General features: G+C 36.8%; 3 protein-coding genes and 1 non-coding gene across 4 annotated transcripts; 1 reads left to right on the plus strand and 3 right to left on the minus strand.

Moving 5' to 3' along the window:
- Nucleotides 1-457: 457 nt before the first annotated feature.
- Nucleotides 458-529, minus strand: TRNAQ-CUG (transfer RNA glutamine (anticodon CUG)). Its single transcript has one exon. It is a non-coding gene; the product is annotated as a tRNA-Gln (tRNA).
- A 168-nt stretch (nucleotides 530-697) lies between these two features.
- Nucleotides 698-4,764, plus strand: LOC147550096 (Ribosomal protein L20). The gene is made up of 3 exons (XM_086670537.1): nucleotides 698-1,929; nucleotides 3,354-3,587; nucleotides 4,308-4,764. The coding sequence occupies exons 2-3, from the start codon at nucleotides 3,402-3,404 to the stop codon at nucleotides 4,545-4,547; spliced, it is 426 nt and encodes a 141-aa protein (XP_086526663.1). The 5' UTR covers nucleotides 698-1,929; nucleotides 3,354-3,401; the 3' UTR covers nucleotides 4,548-4,764.
- Nucleotides 4,765-5,271: 507 nt separating this feature from the next.
- LOC147550097 (uncharacterized) lies at nucleotides 5,272-7,923 on the minus strand. Its single transcript, XM_086670538.1, has 2 exons — nucleotides 7,271-7,923; nucleotides 5,272-6,120 (listed from the first exon to the last, which is right to left on the minus strand). Exons 1-2 carry the CDS (start codon nucleotides 7,399-7,401, stop codon nucleotides 5,652-5,654), a joined length of 600 nt encoding a protein of 199 aa, XP_086526664.1. The 5' UTR covers nucleotides 7,402-7,923; the 3' UTR covers nucleotides 5,272-5,651.
- A 1,525-nt stretch (nucleotides 7,924-9,448) lies between these two features.
- PBG1 (20S proteasome beta subunit G1) lies at nucleotides 9,449-12,449 on the minus strand. Its single transcript, XM_086669040.1, has 7 exons — nucleotides 12,315-12,449; nucleotides 12,164-12,213; nucleotides 11,765-11,841; nucleotides 11,030-11,159; nucleotides 10,703-10,862; nucleotides 10,379-10,564; nucleotides 9,449-9,727 (listed from the first exon to the last, which is right to left on the minus strand). The coding sequence occupies exons 1-7, from the start codon at nucleotides 12,318-12,320 to the stop codon at nucleotides 9,614-9,616; spliced, it is 723 nt and encodes a 240-aa protein (XP_086525166.1). The 5' UTR covers nucleotides 12,321-12,449; the 3' UTR covers nucleotides 9,449-9,613.
- Nucleotides 12,450-18,543: the final 6,094 nt, after the last annotated feature.

The raw sequence follows: 18,543 nt of genomic DNA on the forward strand, positions 1-18,543 counted from the left end.
CATGTGCATTATTATTGGAATAAGACTTAATGTGCATTAGAATATATCAATTCCATAAATCCGTGTCTTTTTTTGTTGCAAGCTATAAATCCTTGTTTGTATGACAGAGACTGTGAAATCTTAATAGAAATATGTAATGGTTTTAGGTTTCATTGAGGCCTTATATGTTACCCGTGTAACTTACGCCATCTTAGCACTTTGCAACAGGTATATAACCGCCAACAACCCTTGGTTGGAGTGGTAAGAGGTATAATCTTCCACCTAAAGGTCAAGGATTCAAGGCACACGTCGAACAATTAAAAAAAAAAGGTATATAACCAAATTATAGAAAAGTCGAATTGTTATTTAGTGTAGCTCTTATTTTTCATAGATTCGAATAAAATCGCCACACAAATAGAGAATCATTTTTGAAAAACTGAATGGAGAATTAGGAAAAGAAGTAGAAAGTAAAAAACATAGGTCCCACCGAGACTTGAACTCGGGTTACTGGATTCAGAGTCCAATGTCCTGACCACTAGACCATGGGACCAAGTTGTGATGGTAAAATAACATCAACGTTTTTTACAATATTAATAGTTCGAATCTACATGTAAGTCCCAATTTGAAAATTGTATGTACCATTAGTTACAATATACCAAATGCGTGATCCCGACTGAAGAATATGTTATAGATGTAGCGCCCTTGTTTTCAGTAGAGCACATTCACCCTCGGTTAGAAGTTTGAGACGTTCTTCTTTCAGATTTCTCCTAAAAGGGGTGCAGAGATGGAGCTTTGAGCTTTGTCTTTCTTCCATAATATATTTCTTGGGAAGGATAGTGTGTGTAGTAGAATCAGAAAAAACAGACCTTCATTTATGGAGTAGAATTAGGGGTGGGATTTTGATCCAGAAACCCGAAATTCGCCCACGACCGTCCAGAGTCCGAAGGGTCCGTGACCGTCCGATGTCCGAGTCGGTCCGTACGCGCCCAACCGAAAGAGCTTAAGAGGACGGACGCGGGCATAGGTCCTTACCCGGTGATCCGACCGAGTCCGCCCGCTTATATATTCCATCCGACCGAACCCGTCCATACCCGTCCGTTTATCCTACCCATTATACCCGACCACCTATATGATTGATTTTAAGCCTTTAGATTTGTAAGGTTGGCTACAACCGTTAGATTTAAAGAGTAAAAATATATAACCTTAGAAATCGTTTTCCTTAATCTTGTCTTCGTATCTCTACTTCTCTAGTCACTCTGTCCTCCAAAATCTCAATATCTCACGAGTAACCTTAGATTCCACAATACAAGATCGTAATCTATGAGAAGAAGAATATAACCGATCGTAATCCATGAAAAATCTCAATGATTATCTTTTAATTTTGTATTCATTTATTTTTTGGATTTATAAAGTCGGAGTTTATAAAGTTGTATTTAGCTACTAAATAGTTTTAATTTTGAAATTTTTTTTCTTATTTGTTCATTAGTGACCGGTGACCGACCGACCGATACCCAATTTGTGCGACTATTAAACGGTCACGGTCAGGCACTTTGTTGGAGAAAAATCCGAAATGTCCACTCATTTTGTCCGAGTGGACACTAAGGAGTTGTGCCCGTTCCGCCCGGGCCAGTTGAGTTAGCGTCCGTTTCCCGCCCGTCCGGACCGATTCCCACACCCAAGTAGAATGGGTAATTCAATAGGTGCCCAACATTACTTCTATACGGCGCCCTTAGCCAAAAATTTAGACTTCAGAGAACTCCCTTTGGATTGGCGGGACCTTCCTGGGAAATTAGCGGTACATCTTAGTTGTTCCGTAATTCCAATAAGCCCTAGGGTTCATCTGAAGCTCCTTACCTAAAACCTCTGTGAGCATCTGTCTCTTCTCTCTCTCTCTCAACTCCTCAGACGAAGACTCAATCCAGTTCCTGTCACAGGCTTTACCGCTTTCCGGTGAGTATTATTATGATGCATTTTCTGTTTTTATGAAGCCTAATGAATTCACTTGTTGATAAAATAATCAGGGTTTTAGAAAAACTCCTTGTTAGATCTTGCCCTCTATAAGAAATTACATGAGTTTGAGGTATGAAGTCTTCATTAATGGAGGTTGAGAGTCCAATATTTCATTTGGGGACACTAATGTTCAATCTCTTTGCGGAAACAAAAAAAATCAAATTTAATCAAGTTTAACTTTTTCTTTTTAATTTGGGTTTCTCTGGTTTAGGTTAAAATGGGATTTTTTTAAGGTTTTTATACTTGTTCTGAGCTTTGATTTTTCTTTTTTCCGACTGAAAACCAACACTAGAGAAATCTCATTTTCCTTATTATGTGATTCATTTACTTTCCATGAGAAACACCTTGATTAAAATGAAATTAAGGTTTATATTTAGTTGCATACTTTATCAGCTATAAGCATTTACAGTTCCTTTGAATCTTTTATATTCCAATTTATCGGATATTAGTCGATTGAATCAATCTTTACCGAAAATGAAATTACCCTAAAAAATCTATATTCAAAACATATCATAAATATCAAGGTTATGTTAAGATTGTTTTAAATTTCAAATTTATTTCATCTTTTTAAGCCTTGGTTATGATATTTCAGTGTTTTGGAATGTTACACGGCTATAGCTAATCTATGCTGCAAAAATCGTGGCCTACTCCGCCCTAGGCGCTAGTAAAGCACTAGGCACCAGTGGGCAGATCCACTTTATACAGAGCCCAATTTGTTTTCAAACTAGCTCGAGTCTGAAGTTCTTGTATTCTTTTCTTTTTACACTTTTTTTTCCGGATGTCATTACAACAACTTTACTTCAGACTTCCCTTTAGAGTTTCACTCGAGCCCTACTTCACCTCCTTCTTCAGTAGGGAACTTCCCAGACACCCAGTAAGCCCCTTGACTTCTAGGTTTATTTGTTTCCTTCCTTTAAATCTGCTCGATTTTCTTTCGTCTTCATTCCTTTTCAGTTTTCTTCTTCGCTCTTTATATATCCTTGTTCACTACTCCATCTGCGAATCCTACATGGTAGAGTGTTGTAGTGTTTTAAGGATATAGCTGATAAGCTGAATGGCTCGAGCATTTCTAGAACTCAAAGAATTATTGGTTCTTGAATATAGTTTTGATGTGATCAGAAATTGTGTTTAAAGTAGTCGAGGTTTGGTGATCTAGTTCCACTTGCCATGTCCCTGTGACGCTTTCTCGATTTTTCATATTTTTGTAAAACTGTCTGGTTTCTTGGTCAAAAGAGTTAAGTTTTTTATTGCTCTTGGACCAATTTTTCTTCTCCTTTTCATATCAAGGTGGAAGGGAGTATAAATGATTTCAGTATTTCTCCGATGATGAAACATGATAGTTTTCTTGTGCAATTGTGATTCAGACCTAGGGACTCAGTGGAGTAAAGAAGAGGTTCACAGGGTTATAAAACATGAACAAGAAGAAGATTTTCCAACTTGCGAAGGGGTTTAGGGGAAGAGCAAAGAATTGCATACGGATAGCAAGAGAGAGGGTGGAGAAGGCTTTGCAGTATTCATATAGAGATCGACGAACTAAGAAGAGAGACATGCGGTCGCTTTGGATTGAACGTATCAATGCTGGCTCTCGCTTGCATGGAGTAAGTTTATAATCTTGAGTATATCTCACTGCTAAATTTTCATTGATATTAAGTTACCGAAATGTACACATTTATGTTCTTCAATATTTGCCTCCTTCGTGAATTCGTCGAGACATTTATAGATTGATTGATGAGGAAATGATTTAAACATCAAGTAGATTATTAAATCCAAGGACCAAAGGCACAGATACAATATAACATTTATGCACCCACTCACACACATGCCACACACACATTTTAGGGGAAAATGACAAAAAAACTTCCTAGGCGAAGTTTCCTTTTGTCGAAAAGGATCCGTCAATTATGCTAGGCTTCAGCTCCCTATATAAAGTGCGCAAGTCCCCACATTGGATGCAAGGTTTTCACTTTGCACATGTTTACGTATAGAGCCCAAGACTTCAAATAATACACGACTTTTTCACCAAGACCAACATGAAATAGGGTCTTCCGCCCAGTTTCCTGATCTGTAACCCAACATCCTGATAATACACACACACACACACACATATTACATATATATATATATATATATATTAAAAAAATAGCTGAGATGAGCGACTCTTGAGTCACTTGGCTGTCTGGAGTCCCTAGCCCAATGGCCTACTTCAAGAGATAACCCGCGGTTGACTTTAAGCCTCAGCTTGTATTTTCTTCGGTATTTTAGAACTATTCTTTAAGAGTTGGTGTTCTTAGTATGTTTCCCTTTTTATCCAATGTTAGGTGAACTATGGGAACTTTATGCATGGGCTGATGAAGGAAAACATCCAGTTGAACAGGAAAGTTTTATCAGAGTTATCCATGCATGAACCTTATAGCTTTAAGGCCCTCGTTGACATCTCTCGCGAAGCTTTTCCTGGAAACAAGAAAATCGCTGCTTCTGCTACTGCTGCTTCTGCTACCGCTTCTACTACCGCTGCTGCTGCTGCACCCAAAAAGGAAGGCTTGTCTCTACTATTGTAAACCATGTAATCATCAATTTTGATGACTGAAATTTCCAAGATATCCATGTTGCATTTTGTGGTTAAGATTGGTTAGGATTGCTCGAGATACTATTCATCATAATTTTAGATTAACAGAAATCCGATGTTTGATTTTGGATTTTCCTTTGTTAGCAAGCTACTTTGGTATGTGTACTCTTTTGGTTGAAGAAGTAATAAAACCGTACTCACACAGGTCACTTTTTTTTTGAGGAATCGACTACGATCTAGGTTAGTCTTACAAGGCATTGATACATCATGAAGATGTGATAAGCCCGATAACCGCTTAAGTTAAACTAATAATGAAATAGGTCTAAAACCCAACAACAGGAAAGAGGCCTAAAATCGGACAAACTTATTACATTTATACCTTTCATAACTCAAATTCAACAATTATGGATTTCACCTCCTTTCGTAATTGAACCTAGGATTTCTAGGGTTCTAGGGTTTATGTCAATACTATCAACCATTTGGGAACCAAGTGTTGACCAAACATGTCTCTTTTTAACAGAGGACTCCAAGAGTCACATGGCCTTTGATACAACACGAATTGAATAAGCAAATTAATTGCCATAAGCAAGAGACTAAAACCCTCAAAGGTCATGTAAAGTCCCTTATTTGGAGAAAACTACTTCTAACCAGACCCGAACCATCACCTCTGAGCCTTAAGAAGGAGATGCATACCGCTGGATCAAAAGTATATGTAATTAGACATGAGCTTTAGTTGTATTCATTTTTCAGTCAAACATACTACAGGGTTGCATAAGAAAAATTCTAAAACATCGCAGATCCAACAAACTATTTAGAATCCACAGATGGAAAATAAAAGAAACAGTTGTCTCCGTGTTCTTTCTGTTTGACAATACCAGAACCTAACAAGAAAATACAAAGAACTGAACTGTTACAAAGACCACCTCCGATACTAAGCATCACCTGTAAACCAATAAGAACTAACATTTCAGAAGAATCGTGTTTAAACTTGCTTCTCCTAACAACGATTTTGGGGGCAATTCCTTTAAAGTTCAAGATCCCCATGATGGACGAGAACACAAAATTAGGCGAAAGAAAGAGATAAAATCTTCGAACTTCAGTTCCTCGCCATCCATTGCATTATGTCCTTTCTAATCACTCCTTCGTGTCTACTTAAACTGTAGTTAAGTCTTGGCATTTCAGGTCCTGAAATGGATAAACGCCTGTACTGAGTACTTGTACTGGTAGGATTTACTGGTTCCATCATTCTCATGAAAGTAGGAAATTTTGGTTTCAAGTTCGTCGATGAGGTAAAGACACGCCCATCAGATTTCGAATTTGGGATTTTGCTGTCGGAATTCTTGATGTTCCCAGGAGGTTGTGTTGTGCTAGACTTTGTCATATGCTTCGTTTTGTTTCCAGCACTGGGAAGCTCTCCGGGTGGAAGTGCACGTATCTGAGCTGACGGTTTCATTCGATCAAGCCACCTTAGAATCCAGTTTCCAAAATTCCTACCAACTTCTAGGTCTCTCTGCTGTACGTTCTTGTGAACCTTGACTGCCATGTCAAAAACAGCACGAACACGCCTAAAATGATACAATCAGTTAGAAGTCCACGAAAAAAATAAACTTATTCATCAACCAGGTTAAGCGAAGTAAGGATTTTCTTCGAAAACACATGTATGATGTGTAACCTGTAAAGTTTCGCACAAAATGACAAGGGACTCACAGCCCTATACCCCTACCGTATAAGGTGATTCCACGATGTCTAGCTTGGAAATTCTTATGCCTAACAATCACCCCGTGTGTGGAAGAAAACTATTCCTTCTTCTCAATTCTATACTACTCCCTAACAAAATATGTTCACAAGTTGTTAAACGAGACTTGGCAAGCAAGCAGAAAATTTAGCGTCTAAAGAGCATCCGTAAAAAGCTAGGTACAACAAAGTTTGAATTTTACACTGGTGAGACGTATCCAGGGTCAGAATTTTATCATTTTCCGAAAGAACTACCTTTTTGAAAATTCTGAATCGAAATCCTAGGTTAGTCACTAGTAAATGAAAACCAATATAAGCCTTGTCTCAATCAGCAAGAAAAAACATCTTCTATTTTCAATTTTATCACTCATTAGTCACTACAACTAAAGGAAAAAAGAAACCAATAAATTGTCTTCAACCACAAATCCTGATCGAAACAAAAGGTTTTACAACTTCACTAAAGCTAACCTTACAAGATTTCTAGCCAAGATGGAAAACCTTGGTTATCAATCTTGCCGAATTTCTGAAACACATGCGTTTTCCCTTCTTCAAATCAGTCAATCAGGTTTTCCATCTTGGTAAGCAATCAGTAAATCAAAGATCGCTAAGTCAAGTCTCTCCTTGTGGAAAGGATCCCACCATTTGGGGCCCCTCGTGCCAGTTCTACGAGTGATTGATTGATCATAATGCCATCTACAAAATGGGGTGATCCTTATCACGCAAATGTAAAGGAGGACCTAGAAACGAGACTATTGGTGACGGTATCATCACCATCATCCTAATGTAACAAAACAAAACCCTAAAATAATTTGTATATGCGTGAGAGTTAAATATTCATCTCAAATGAAATTTATAAGTAGAGGATAAACACGATTACACTTGGTTCAATCAATTTGATCATAATAAAAAGAAACGCGAATCAAAAATCAAATGAGAATAATAAGAAGGAGAGAGAGAGAGAGAGAGACGGTATTGTATTACCGATGAACAAATTGCTGAATCTTAGGATGGTTAGGACCAATAAGGCGACGTTGAAGACGGAGAGCGAGTTTATACGTTTTCTTCAATCCCAGGAAGTAAGCTGTACCTAATGTGATCTCCCATAAAACCATCTCTGTAGAACCAGTTCTTCTTCTCTCTCTATCTCTCTCTAAGATTAGTTTCTCTCTCTAGAATTTTAGCTGAAATCTCTGAAATATTGTTGAGAACCTGGAATCGTGTTTCCCTTCGGTTGTAGTAATGGTATTTTCTGACTTTCACTTTTCTTTTCTCCCAAGTTATAGAGAGAGAAAGAGAGAGAGAGAGGTTAGAAGACATGCGGAATGAGGTCAGGCCGCGAAACGAACCGCGCGACCTGAGGCGCAGGAGTTCGGGCCCGTAAGCGCGATTCGTGTCGAACCTCTCTTTCACAGTGAGCGAGAATTGGACACTTTTTTCTATGAGGATGATGTGGGCTGACTTATAACTCTAGTCTCTAGGGAAAGAAAGAATTAGGATAGTCCAACATTTGTAATGTCTCTTTTGTATTCAACTGATAGAAAGTGGAGTATAATGTATTGTTCCATGGTATAGCCAAGTATGCAAGGTGAGAGGCTATTTTTTTTTTTTTTGTGTTGGGATCACATGTTAGGAAGGTGAGGTTGAGTGGGACTTAAACGCAATTGAAATGAAGTTATGCTGGGAAGCATGGAAATCTTTATCCATATCTTCCTTTGCTTTGTTTACAAGAGAGAAAGAAAACTGAGAATGTGAGATCAAGAGAGAGTTAGTATTAGTGAGGATAAGAGAGTTATAATTAGATTTGTAAGGAAGGTCACTAGTCACTGGTGATTATGTATGGTCACTCACAAAAGTTATAACTTCATATTCATAGTGGGTAGTGTGGTGCGGTTCAAAGATGACGTAAGACTTGCTCCGAAGTCGGAACTTTTATAAATCTTGTGTCCTTATTTTTTATTTGCTTTGTGGTTATGTTGTATTTATTTTATTCACCATTGCATCTTAAAATCTTGGTATCTCAGCATACATTCCCCTTTTCTTATCTAGGTATTATATAAACGGTGTACTCCTTTAGCTTAGAATTTGACGAAGTCATTGGCGTCAACTATGTCAATTCTTTAAAACCCCACATAAAAAACTCATCCTCATTTTCTTCGCCACCACCAACCACTACCTTCTCTTTTTACTCTCCTCCTCTCTCTCTCTCTGACTCTCTCTCTCTCTCTCTCTCTCTCTCTCTCTCTCTCTCTCTCTCTCTCTCTTCATCTTAAGCTTCCATAAACTGCACCATAACGGTCACCAACCACCATATCTCTTTACTCACAGAGAGAAAGAGAGAGGGAGAGAGAGAGAGAGAGGGAGGGAGGGAGGGAGGGAGGGAGAGGGCGAGGTCTGGTTGGTGATGGGCCACATTGGTGGTTGATGGCGGTCGTGGTGAAGACCACAATGAGAGACAAATAGTGTCATCTGTCGTTCACCCCATTTTTTATATTTTTATTAATTGTGTACTACTATGTGGACCTATGTGCACCAGTAACTGCATGGTATCCTGCAAAGAGCCATATCAGGCGTGCCAAACGAAATATCTGAGTTGATGAGGTATGCACCTCAACAGAAATGCTTGGCAGAGTTTGAGGTGCAACATGGAACTGAAGACACCTTCAGATAGATGATCCAACTTGAGCGTAGTAACTTTTTGTTGCAAGACTTGAGCGTAGTAATTGCTCTCCAGCTTTTCGTAAGTACCATCAAGGATCTACCTGTTTCATCGTACAATTTCCTAGTCTCATGATTTTGTCACACTCATATCATCCTCCTTGAGTAAGACTCCAGTTTAAAACTGGATGGAACTGTGGATACATTGGAACAGCAGATGTTAAAGAAGAAGAGTAACTGCTGATCAGGAAGATATCCCAGTTTCAGTTTTCGGTATTTGGCTCAGCATGTCGTAGAAGACAGAGATGGTAATTCTAAATCCAAAGAAGATGACATGGAAACACGCAGCTGTGGAGAGAATAAAATGTCTTATGACGTAAAGACTAGTATAAGTGTAGTTTTGTCACACCAGCTTCTATGACTGAAAGGTTTTGACTCACTACGCTTCTGTGACTTTTATGATACTTACAAATATATGCAGAAAACATAAAATCCACAATCCAGTAACATGAAGAAAAACTTCTAAACAATCTCTTAAGTCAAGTCGCAGCAATTTATAATATCTTGTTAAAACAGAGACATTGAATTGTTTCTTAAAATCCTGTGTTCTTAAATGCATAACTAGGAACCAAATAAGTTTGTACCGGAGAGACAACAAAGATTACATCACTACCACGAGCCTTGAGCACCAGTTGAAGGATTCTGGAAGGCAGAGAATCCCCAGAAAGTCTTCAATGAGTAAGGCTGAGAAATAGTCACACCTTCTTCAGTTATCTTCGCTATCTGCAGTTTCCAAGTAGTACATTAGGTTAAATACATGTGTCTTATACAACTCCAATTATACTATTATAGGCACTAATATTGTAGATCAAACTACAGAAAAGTTTATTGATAGTCAGTAGTCAAAAGAGTTACATGTTTTACATTGGAGTAGCAGGAAATGATAGTAACCTGAACTAGCAAGTAAGTCGAACCTAGGTTGTCTCTCCCTAGTGACTCCACTGCGGAAGTCACCAATGGCCCATGACGTGCCATGGCCAGACATCCGAGATTTCGGCCAGGCTCGGCAATGACCGTCCCTGTCGCGAAGCAGGCTGTGTAGGGTCATTTCCTTTGAGCAACCTACTTCGACCAGTTTTTGGCCCTGGCCAAGCTGACCGAGTTTGGAGCGCAACTACTTAGTTTTAGATACAAGTAGAAATGTGGAATATAATAGAACCCCAGTAAAATTTCTCAAAATGCCCTATGGACACAGTATTCATCTAGATAGTTAAGATTCATACTTTCTCAATAAATAATCAGTAAATTAGCTCATGAGGGTGACACTGCAAGTTGTGTGGTTCAGTGAATGAGTGAATTTCATTTCATATAAATATATAACCACAAGAAAAGAACAGAGAAAGTTGAACGCATCAAAGAGAGAAAAAAAAGGACCTGATGCTTGTTGATGGCAGATCTGTCACGATATAGAAGGACAAGCATGCATTTCTCGAGTAGTTTAACACCATCTTCAAAGCTCAAGTCCTCTTTCCATTCATCACGCAGGATTGGGATAGCAAGGTGATTTCCAAATCCAGTCGCTACGTGATTGTCTTCAAAATGCACTCCGAGCATACTAACCTGCATATAGTTCATAAGAAAAAGTAATCTGTATTAATCAAATGCACAACAAAACGATTCTCAAATCTGAATGTCAAAACATAAATTCAGTGTATAAGAAATCGGAAGAATGACGAGAAATAAAAGGGGAAACATTACTGTGCCGAGATACTTCTGCCCATTCTTTATTCCACCAAGAACAAGTGAGTTCCATAAAGGATCAAACTTGTTGCGCCTATTATACATCACTCGAGTTAAATAGTTGTGAATCTCTTTCGGTCCCAAAGAGTTATCATCATCCCACATGTTATCATATAAGCTGCAACATCAAATGGTAGGGATCAGCTCAGACTTATATATCATAATCTTGCAAATACTAAATCAGTCACCAACTGGCAGATTGAAATTAATGGAGCGTGGAGGAGTTGTCATATACAGGTAACAAACATCATGAGCTTCCTAAAACGAAGGCACACACATACTTACATAAGTTCATCAAGGTAACGGAGGATCTCCTGGAAATCACTAATCTCTCCGCTTGCACCAAGAAGAGAATGTTTTCCAATTGATTTAACTCGCTCCACACTCTTGTACCGCAGAGTTGAACCATAAGAACCTATCGAATTCACACAGAAATTCACATTAAACAAGAATAGTAAAAGTATTACAAACAGAGAAGAAAATCAATGATTTAAAATATGCTTGCAGTTAGAAAAGAAAATAAATTCGACTTCTGAGAAGCTCCGTCTCACAAATGAGGCTCGCGATTTTTGTGGTGAAATGATGTGCTTTTCCACCGACCCTTAATGAACTATAGATGTGCTCTCACTGACGAGGAAGCGTGTCTGTTTTTTCTTCCTCCAGGAATATGTCCTTTGTGTTCTATTGGCAACGTTTTATCATACCACTTGTCAAAGAGATTAGGTAGCACTATATTCTTATACTTAGGGGATGTATGTTTAGTCAAAAACCTGCTTTCTTGATGCATAATTCTTTACCATCTTAACACTCTTTTTCGAGGTCATACTCTCGTACTCAAAGCACGCCAAAGGTTAATTATAAAGTCCCCAGTTTTGGATAAACACATAAATTTTGTATCTTTATTCTTGTTATTATTTCTTATGAAAAAGTTGTTTTCATATATTATTATAACAAACAGAAAATTCGCCTAAGTTACATAAAATAAAAACTGTAATTCAAGGGAGGGGACTGAAAACTAACCTCCAGTATCTGCAGCCATTAGAATTCCATCCTTATACTTAATGGCTATCACTGAGGTACCAGTAACATAAGGGCTCCTGTATGAAACGAGGAAAAAGGATATTCCATCTTCAATATCACATACCAAAACAAGTTTCTTTCATATTGACCTACTCGTAAAGTAAAAAAAAAAATTCTAATCGATGCTCATATATATATGTAAGAAATTCAAGATGTTTCCATATCAGTGACGGGTTTGCCCTAATTAACCAACCACTATGAACCCGAAACGATCAAACTACTTGTGCCCTAGCTTTTCAAATTGTAAAAAAGTAACTAAAAAAACGAGTTTCTAAACTGGATGATCCAAATCTGAGTAGCTAAACAACTAAAATTTCATGATTTGCTCTGAAAACTTACAGTGTTCTTGATTTATTTTCGCTTTCAGGACCAAGCAAATCTGTAGTCGACTTCAAAAGAAAAGAAAAAAACGATAATGAAATCAAACAAACGTTCTCAAATAATGAAAATAAACAGAGATTCAGAAAACAAGGAAGATTATAGAACTTACATTCATAGTTTGGACGAAATCTGGAAATGAACAGCACTAGAAAATTTCCGATCAGTGTTTATAGAAGATGATTGGAAGTACCAAGGTTTTCCCTTTGCTCAAGCAACACATATAAATACTGATATTTAGTGGGCCGTTTTCATTGTGTTAATCGGGCTTTTATCATAGCAGAGGCCCAAATTTGGTCCAATTTGTAACTAAAATTTGGGCTTAAGCCCAAATCTATACCATACACACATTTTCTTCTCCAATTTTGATCGCATTGTAGCAAGAGTCCCCATAATTCCCACTTTTCTTTGGTCGCGGGCTCGCGGCTTTAGGGCATAAAAAATAATCTCCCGAGAATAAAGTCTCTAAGAAATCCATGTGTTTCTGTACATTTTCGGGGAATCATTATTTTTTAACACAAAAATTAACTTGATCAAACATTGCCCCCTAATCTTCATCTTCTCTATCACCATTTTCACTACCATTGCCTCATCTTCTCTCTTCTCCTCACTCACTTACGGTTACCCTCTCTCTCGGCCTCTCCCTCTCTCTCTCTCTCTCTATTGATCTCCCTATCTATGTCTCTCGATCTCTTACTGTTTCTCTCTCAATCCCTCATTGTTTCTTGATCGATCTCTCATTGTCTTTCCCCCCCCCTCTCTCTCCCTTCCTCTTTCCCTCTCTCTCACACACACACACACAAACACACTGTTCCGGCGAAGAGAAGGTTTTCCTTCGCCAGAACCGAACTCTGTGATCTCCACAGAGAGATCTTATACATACCACAAGAGAGATAAAGCGAGATGGAGACTGCGAGAAAGAGAGATAAAGTCTGCGAGAGAGAAAAAGAAAAAGATAAATTAATCTACATAGAGATATATGTCTACAACGAGAGAGAAGAGATTGATTTACAATTAAAGAGAGAGAGATCTAGAGTGAGAACGACAAAGAGATAGTCAGTGAGAACAAAAGAGATAATGAGAGAGATAGGACGTGAGAGAGGGAGGGAGAGAAGATTAGGGAGCAATGTTTGATCAAGTCAATTTTTGGACTAAAAGAAGAATATGACCTCTCTAAGTCAATTTTTACTGACTAATTCTTTATCACCGGGAGATTTTTCTTTATTCCCTAGCCGCGACTTTTTCTTTTTAATAACCTTCATAATTTAGATTTTGTATTTTTGATCAGAATATTGCAACTTACGTGTACAGGCTCAGAGTTGGGGCTGAGGGTCGGGTAGGGCATCCACCTTGGGCCCCCCCCACAAAGGGGCTTATTTTCTCTAAGGGTTTTTAAGTGATATATAAGTAACATAATAAATAGTGTGAAAAGTTAGTTAGTTAGTTCTACTAGTTAGAGTTGTGAGCTTCCAAGCAATTAACCCAGGTTTGATCACATTGTCGCGCGTTTGTTTTTTTCCCTTATTTTTTAAATTGAGACGTTAATTGCTAAATGAATCTTTATTTCTGCTCAGTTAGGTTTTCTCTTAATAATTTTGTTATTTTGGGTGCATTTCTTTCATCTTTTGAGGTGTTTTTAAGAAATAAAAATTGAAGTTTCTTAAAAAATTCCAACAATACATATGTGAAAATCATGATGCAAAAGATACCATATTCAAAAAATCACTTACACTCTACATCACACGTTCTACAAAGAAATTCTATGTTTTTTTTTATCCTTTTGCTCGTATTTTTTTTGTATAAAAGATCTAAGATTAAATTTCGTTCAGGACCCTCAAATTGTTAGTCACACTCTACAGCCTCTTCCCTTCAAAAATATTTACAATAGAAGAAATTACTAAATTGCTCGTGTTTATGGACGAGATTACAAAATTCAAATGAAAAAACAAAATAAACAAAAAATGGTGATTTAATGGAGAATCCAAATAGTGGATAGAGATATGGCCTAAGTTACAATCTTAATAAAATGTAAATTGTAAACTAATAAACCTAGCTTGAAAATAGAGAGAGCAAAGAGAAGTATTTGTGACGAGTTCGATTTTGGAAATTAAGACTTGACGAGAGTATAGAAGAAGAGAGGCGACTTTAAACAAAGAAAGAAGATGAGTTTGGTGGTTTAAAAAAAAGGGAGAAAATTGGTCGTTTTCTTTTATATATAGATACGAGGGGTTTGTGGGCCAACCCAATTATTTCCATACACAATACATAAATACATATTTGAAAATCATGATGCAAAAGATACCATATTCAAAAAATCACTTAGACTCTACACGACACGTTCTACAAAGAAATTATATGTTTTTTTTTATCATTTTGCTTGTATTTCTTTTTGTACAAAAGACCTAAAATTAAATTTCGTCCCGAGCCCTCAAATTGTTAGTCACGACTATGTACAAACTCTTCCCTTCAAAAATATTTACAATAGAAGAAATTACTAAATTGCTCGTGTTTATGGACGAGATTACAAAATTCAAACTGGATTCATGGAAAAACAAAATAAGCAAAAATTGGTGATTCAATGGAGAATCAAAATAGTGGATAGAGATATGGCCTAAGTTACAATCTTAATCGAATGTAAATTGTAAACTAATAAACCTAGCTTAAAAATAGAGAGAGAGAAAGAGAACAAAGAGAAGTATTTGTGACGAGTTCGAGTTTGAAAATTAAGACTTGATGAGAGTATAGAAGAAAAGAGACGACTTTAAACAAAGGAAGAAGATGAATTTGATGGTTTAAAAAAACGGAGAAAATTGGTCGTTTTCTTTTATATAGATAAGAGGGGTTTGTGGTCGTCTCAACCCAATTATTTCCATACACACTCTTAATACAAAGTTAAAACTTTAAAGTTTCACTCGTTCAGGTGGAACTTCTAAGTGTTGGAATTTTGGACAAGTTATTAATTAAAATATTTTATAAAATCAGAAATTAGTTTTCAATTATTGAAAAAAAAATTGCTGAAATTTGAATTTTATTTTGATTGCTAATAGTTACATCTTTTGATAAAAATCTATGGAGAGATATATCTTTTGTGAAAAGATTTTTATTTAAAAATGTGCCTTTTCATGTTTTATAAATAAGTATTTCTCTAAACAACTATAGAAATAATTTGAAATCTGTTGGATAATCCTTTGCCATCTTCAGTGTGTTCTAGTGCTCTTTAAGTGAAATCTCCACACATAACTTGGTGTAATTTCACAAAGGATTGTCATATCTTGGGAAGCAATTTGCCTAATAACATTCAAGTAATCAGATCGAGAGGGGGCAAATAATGCTTTAAGGAAAGTGTACCTAGTACTTGTTTCAAGCCTATAATCTCCAACCCTCTTGATTTGTATCCGAAGATAATTTTTCCAACACTAAGTTGCCAAAAGTGTGAGTAAAATGGTCTCTAAAAATTCCAGGGTCAGATCCTGAGTTCAAAAGTTCAGTTTTCTTGTAAAAAATGAATAATATGTCATTTAGAAGTTCTAAGTCAACAATGTTGAATTTCAAAGTTCTTTGACAAATTCTAAACCAATAACACTTAATTTTGAAATTCTAAAAATATAAGAATTCTAGAAACAAAAACACAAAATTTCAAACATTAAGAAGTTTAAAGTTCTCACAAAAATTACGAACAATTAACCCCCCACTAAAAATGATCAATTATGATAATCTCTAATGTGATGATCTCAAAGAGGATTTTGTTGTATCAAAAATATAGATGAACTTTCAAAAAAAAACCTTGTGGCTAAGAATAAGCCTAAAATATGGTGTGAACCATGGTCTGGGGATGCATGTGTAATAGTTGGTGCTCTTTATGATCCTTTTTCTTTCTTTTTTTTTGTTTTTTGTTTTTGTTTTTTTTTGTTGAAACCTTTTCTTTTTTTTTTGTTGAAAGTGCTCTTTATGATCCTTAATGACATATCTTGTTTCTTTCCTGTTTCTTTTGTTTGTTGAGATGGCATATCTTGTTAAAAGGAATACATAAAAAGGATGATACGCAAATACTTTTTTTTTTTTGTTGAAAATACGATACGCAAATACTTGGATACACTCTATATTTAAAGGTGTCAAACACATATTACTGCTACCAACGTCTTTTTTACAAGGGCGTTGCTTCGGAGAAACAAGAAAAAACTTTCCAGTATAAATTTGAGTAAAAAATAATGGTTTGCAATTTGTTTTTCAAAATCTTTATCACAACTTCTTCATCAAGCCGACAAGGACGACAGACAAATTACATTTGGCTACCTTAAAATTAAGACTTCTCTCTTTCACTCCCCTCTCTCTTCTCCTCCTTCTCTATATGTCTGATGGTGGGGTTCCTCTAAAAATTTCTTATTCCTCCAAATGGTTGGGATTTCCTCCTAATGGGGAAACCTAGTTGGGTTTGTTTTAAGAAACAAACCCGGGCCGGAGTCGAGTTTCTTTGGGTCAGTTACTTATGACGGTGGAATTAGGGTTAAGGGGAAGTCTATAAATACTTCCTTAATCTTAATTAGAAGTTGATAGCACAATTAAAAACGCACAAGCGAAGAGAGGAGAGAAGGAGGTTGCCGAGAAGAGCGGGGCAGAACTTTTCAGCAAGCACAGTCTTCGTTGTTCAGAAAATCCGACGGTAAGATCTTGTCCGATTAAGCTGAAATTTTGCAGAGGTATTCCTGACTTGTTCATCTAGTCTTTGTACGTTTTGGTTGAGATTTGGTGGCCGGAATCCTAGTGAATTTAGGGTCGTTTTGGACTGCAAATTTCTGGGATGTTTTGTTATTTCTTGTAAGGATTTCTCTGTGTTTCTTCGTGTTTGAGATTTATTCCTTTTTGGAGTCTGAGTCTCGGGTGGACGCAGTCTGTAAGTACTTTGCTTATTATAGTTGATTTGGTTGGACTACGAGTCTCGTGGTTTTTACTTCTCATATTGAGGAGGTTTTCCACGTTAAAAATCGTTGTCTTATTACTCTCAGTTCTTTGTTTATTGTTCCCACTATTCTTCTATATTATCCTCGTAACTAACACAAAGGAAAAAAAAATTTATATTTTCACTGCGTCGACTCGACCAGTTTTTCCAAACAAACAACTATCTTTCTTAACTAAATACTGAAAAGATTCATGTAAAACGAGTAATAAATAAATATCATGTTCCCCCACTTCAGATATAAATTTAATTGTACTCTGGTGTTAAGATAATCAAACACCATAGTCCAGACCTTTATTTAAATGGCCTTGTCTTAGCTTATTTCACACACCTTCCTGTTTTTCTTTTCTTATATATTTTATTGTAGGGATATTTAGTAAATGCCCCCCCACTTATTTAGCAATATTAGGACTTCACCCCTAAAAACATTATCGTTCAGGCGTTAACCCCCATTGCCTCTTTTTCCGTCAAAATCTCGTTATGTAGTGGGCGTGCGAGTCACGTGTTTGTTATCGAACCAAAATACCCCTGTCCTAATTTTTAGTATATGACCCCCATTTATTTAGCTATATTAGGACTACACCCCCGACCGAAATACCTTGTCCATTCGAATAGTTTATCCCGAGCTAATACCTTCCGATGGTAGGGTGTAAGTGTCTTTACCAGTCCGAGGTAGTTGTACCCTAAAATTACTTGTATGGGTCAAGTTCAAGTTATAACATTCACCAAACAGAACCCGAAAAAGAATGGAAGAACAACTAGTAGTAGTTGTACCCAAAAATGGTGTAATTGGTTTCAAAAGTCTCTGTTTTATAATTGACTCTCACAAAAATCTGATATTGAATCTTCTAGTCCTGTTTTAAGGAGTTGTCCATTGCTTAGACATGGGTTTCAAAGAAAAGATGAAATCTTAGAAGATTTTGCTAGAGAAGAATTGAAATCTAGAATAAATGTAGAAGAAATTGAAGAAGGAGAAGGAGAATCAATCAAAGAAAAAAAATTAAGGAAGAAATTCATCCATGTTAAATCGATTTTCAGATTGTCCTTCAACAACTAACCAAACTATTTTGGTTGGGGGTGTAGTCCTAATATAGCTAAATAAATGGGGGTCATATACTAAAACTTAAGACGGGGGTATTTTGGTCCGATGACAAGCACGTGACTCGCACGCACACTACATAACGAGATTTTGACGGAAAAAGGGACAATGGGGGTTAACGCCTGAACGATAATGTTTTTAGGGGTGAAGTCCTAATATTGCTAAATAAGTGGGGGGCGTTTACTAAATATCCCTTTATTGTAATAGTATGTATAAGTGCAAAACAGATGACTTTTTCTCCCTTTTTTTTTTTTCTTAGCCAAAAGTGTTAAGGTGTGGAGGGGCTCA

The sequence above is a fragment of the Eschscholzia californica genome, unplaced genomic scaffold (assembly GCF_041429995.1).
Source record: "Eschscholzia californica isolate CP2 unplaced genomic scaffold, dmEscCali1.0.p SCAF_3, whole genome shotgun sequence".
Taxonomy (NCBI): Eukaryota; Viridiplantae; Streptophyta; class Magnoliopsida; order Ranunculales; family Papaveraceae; genus Eschscholzia; species Eschscholzia californica.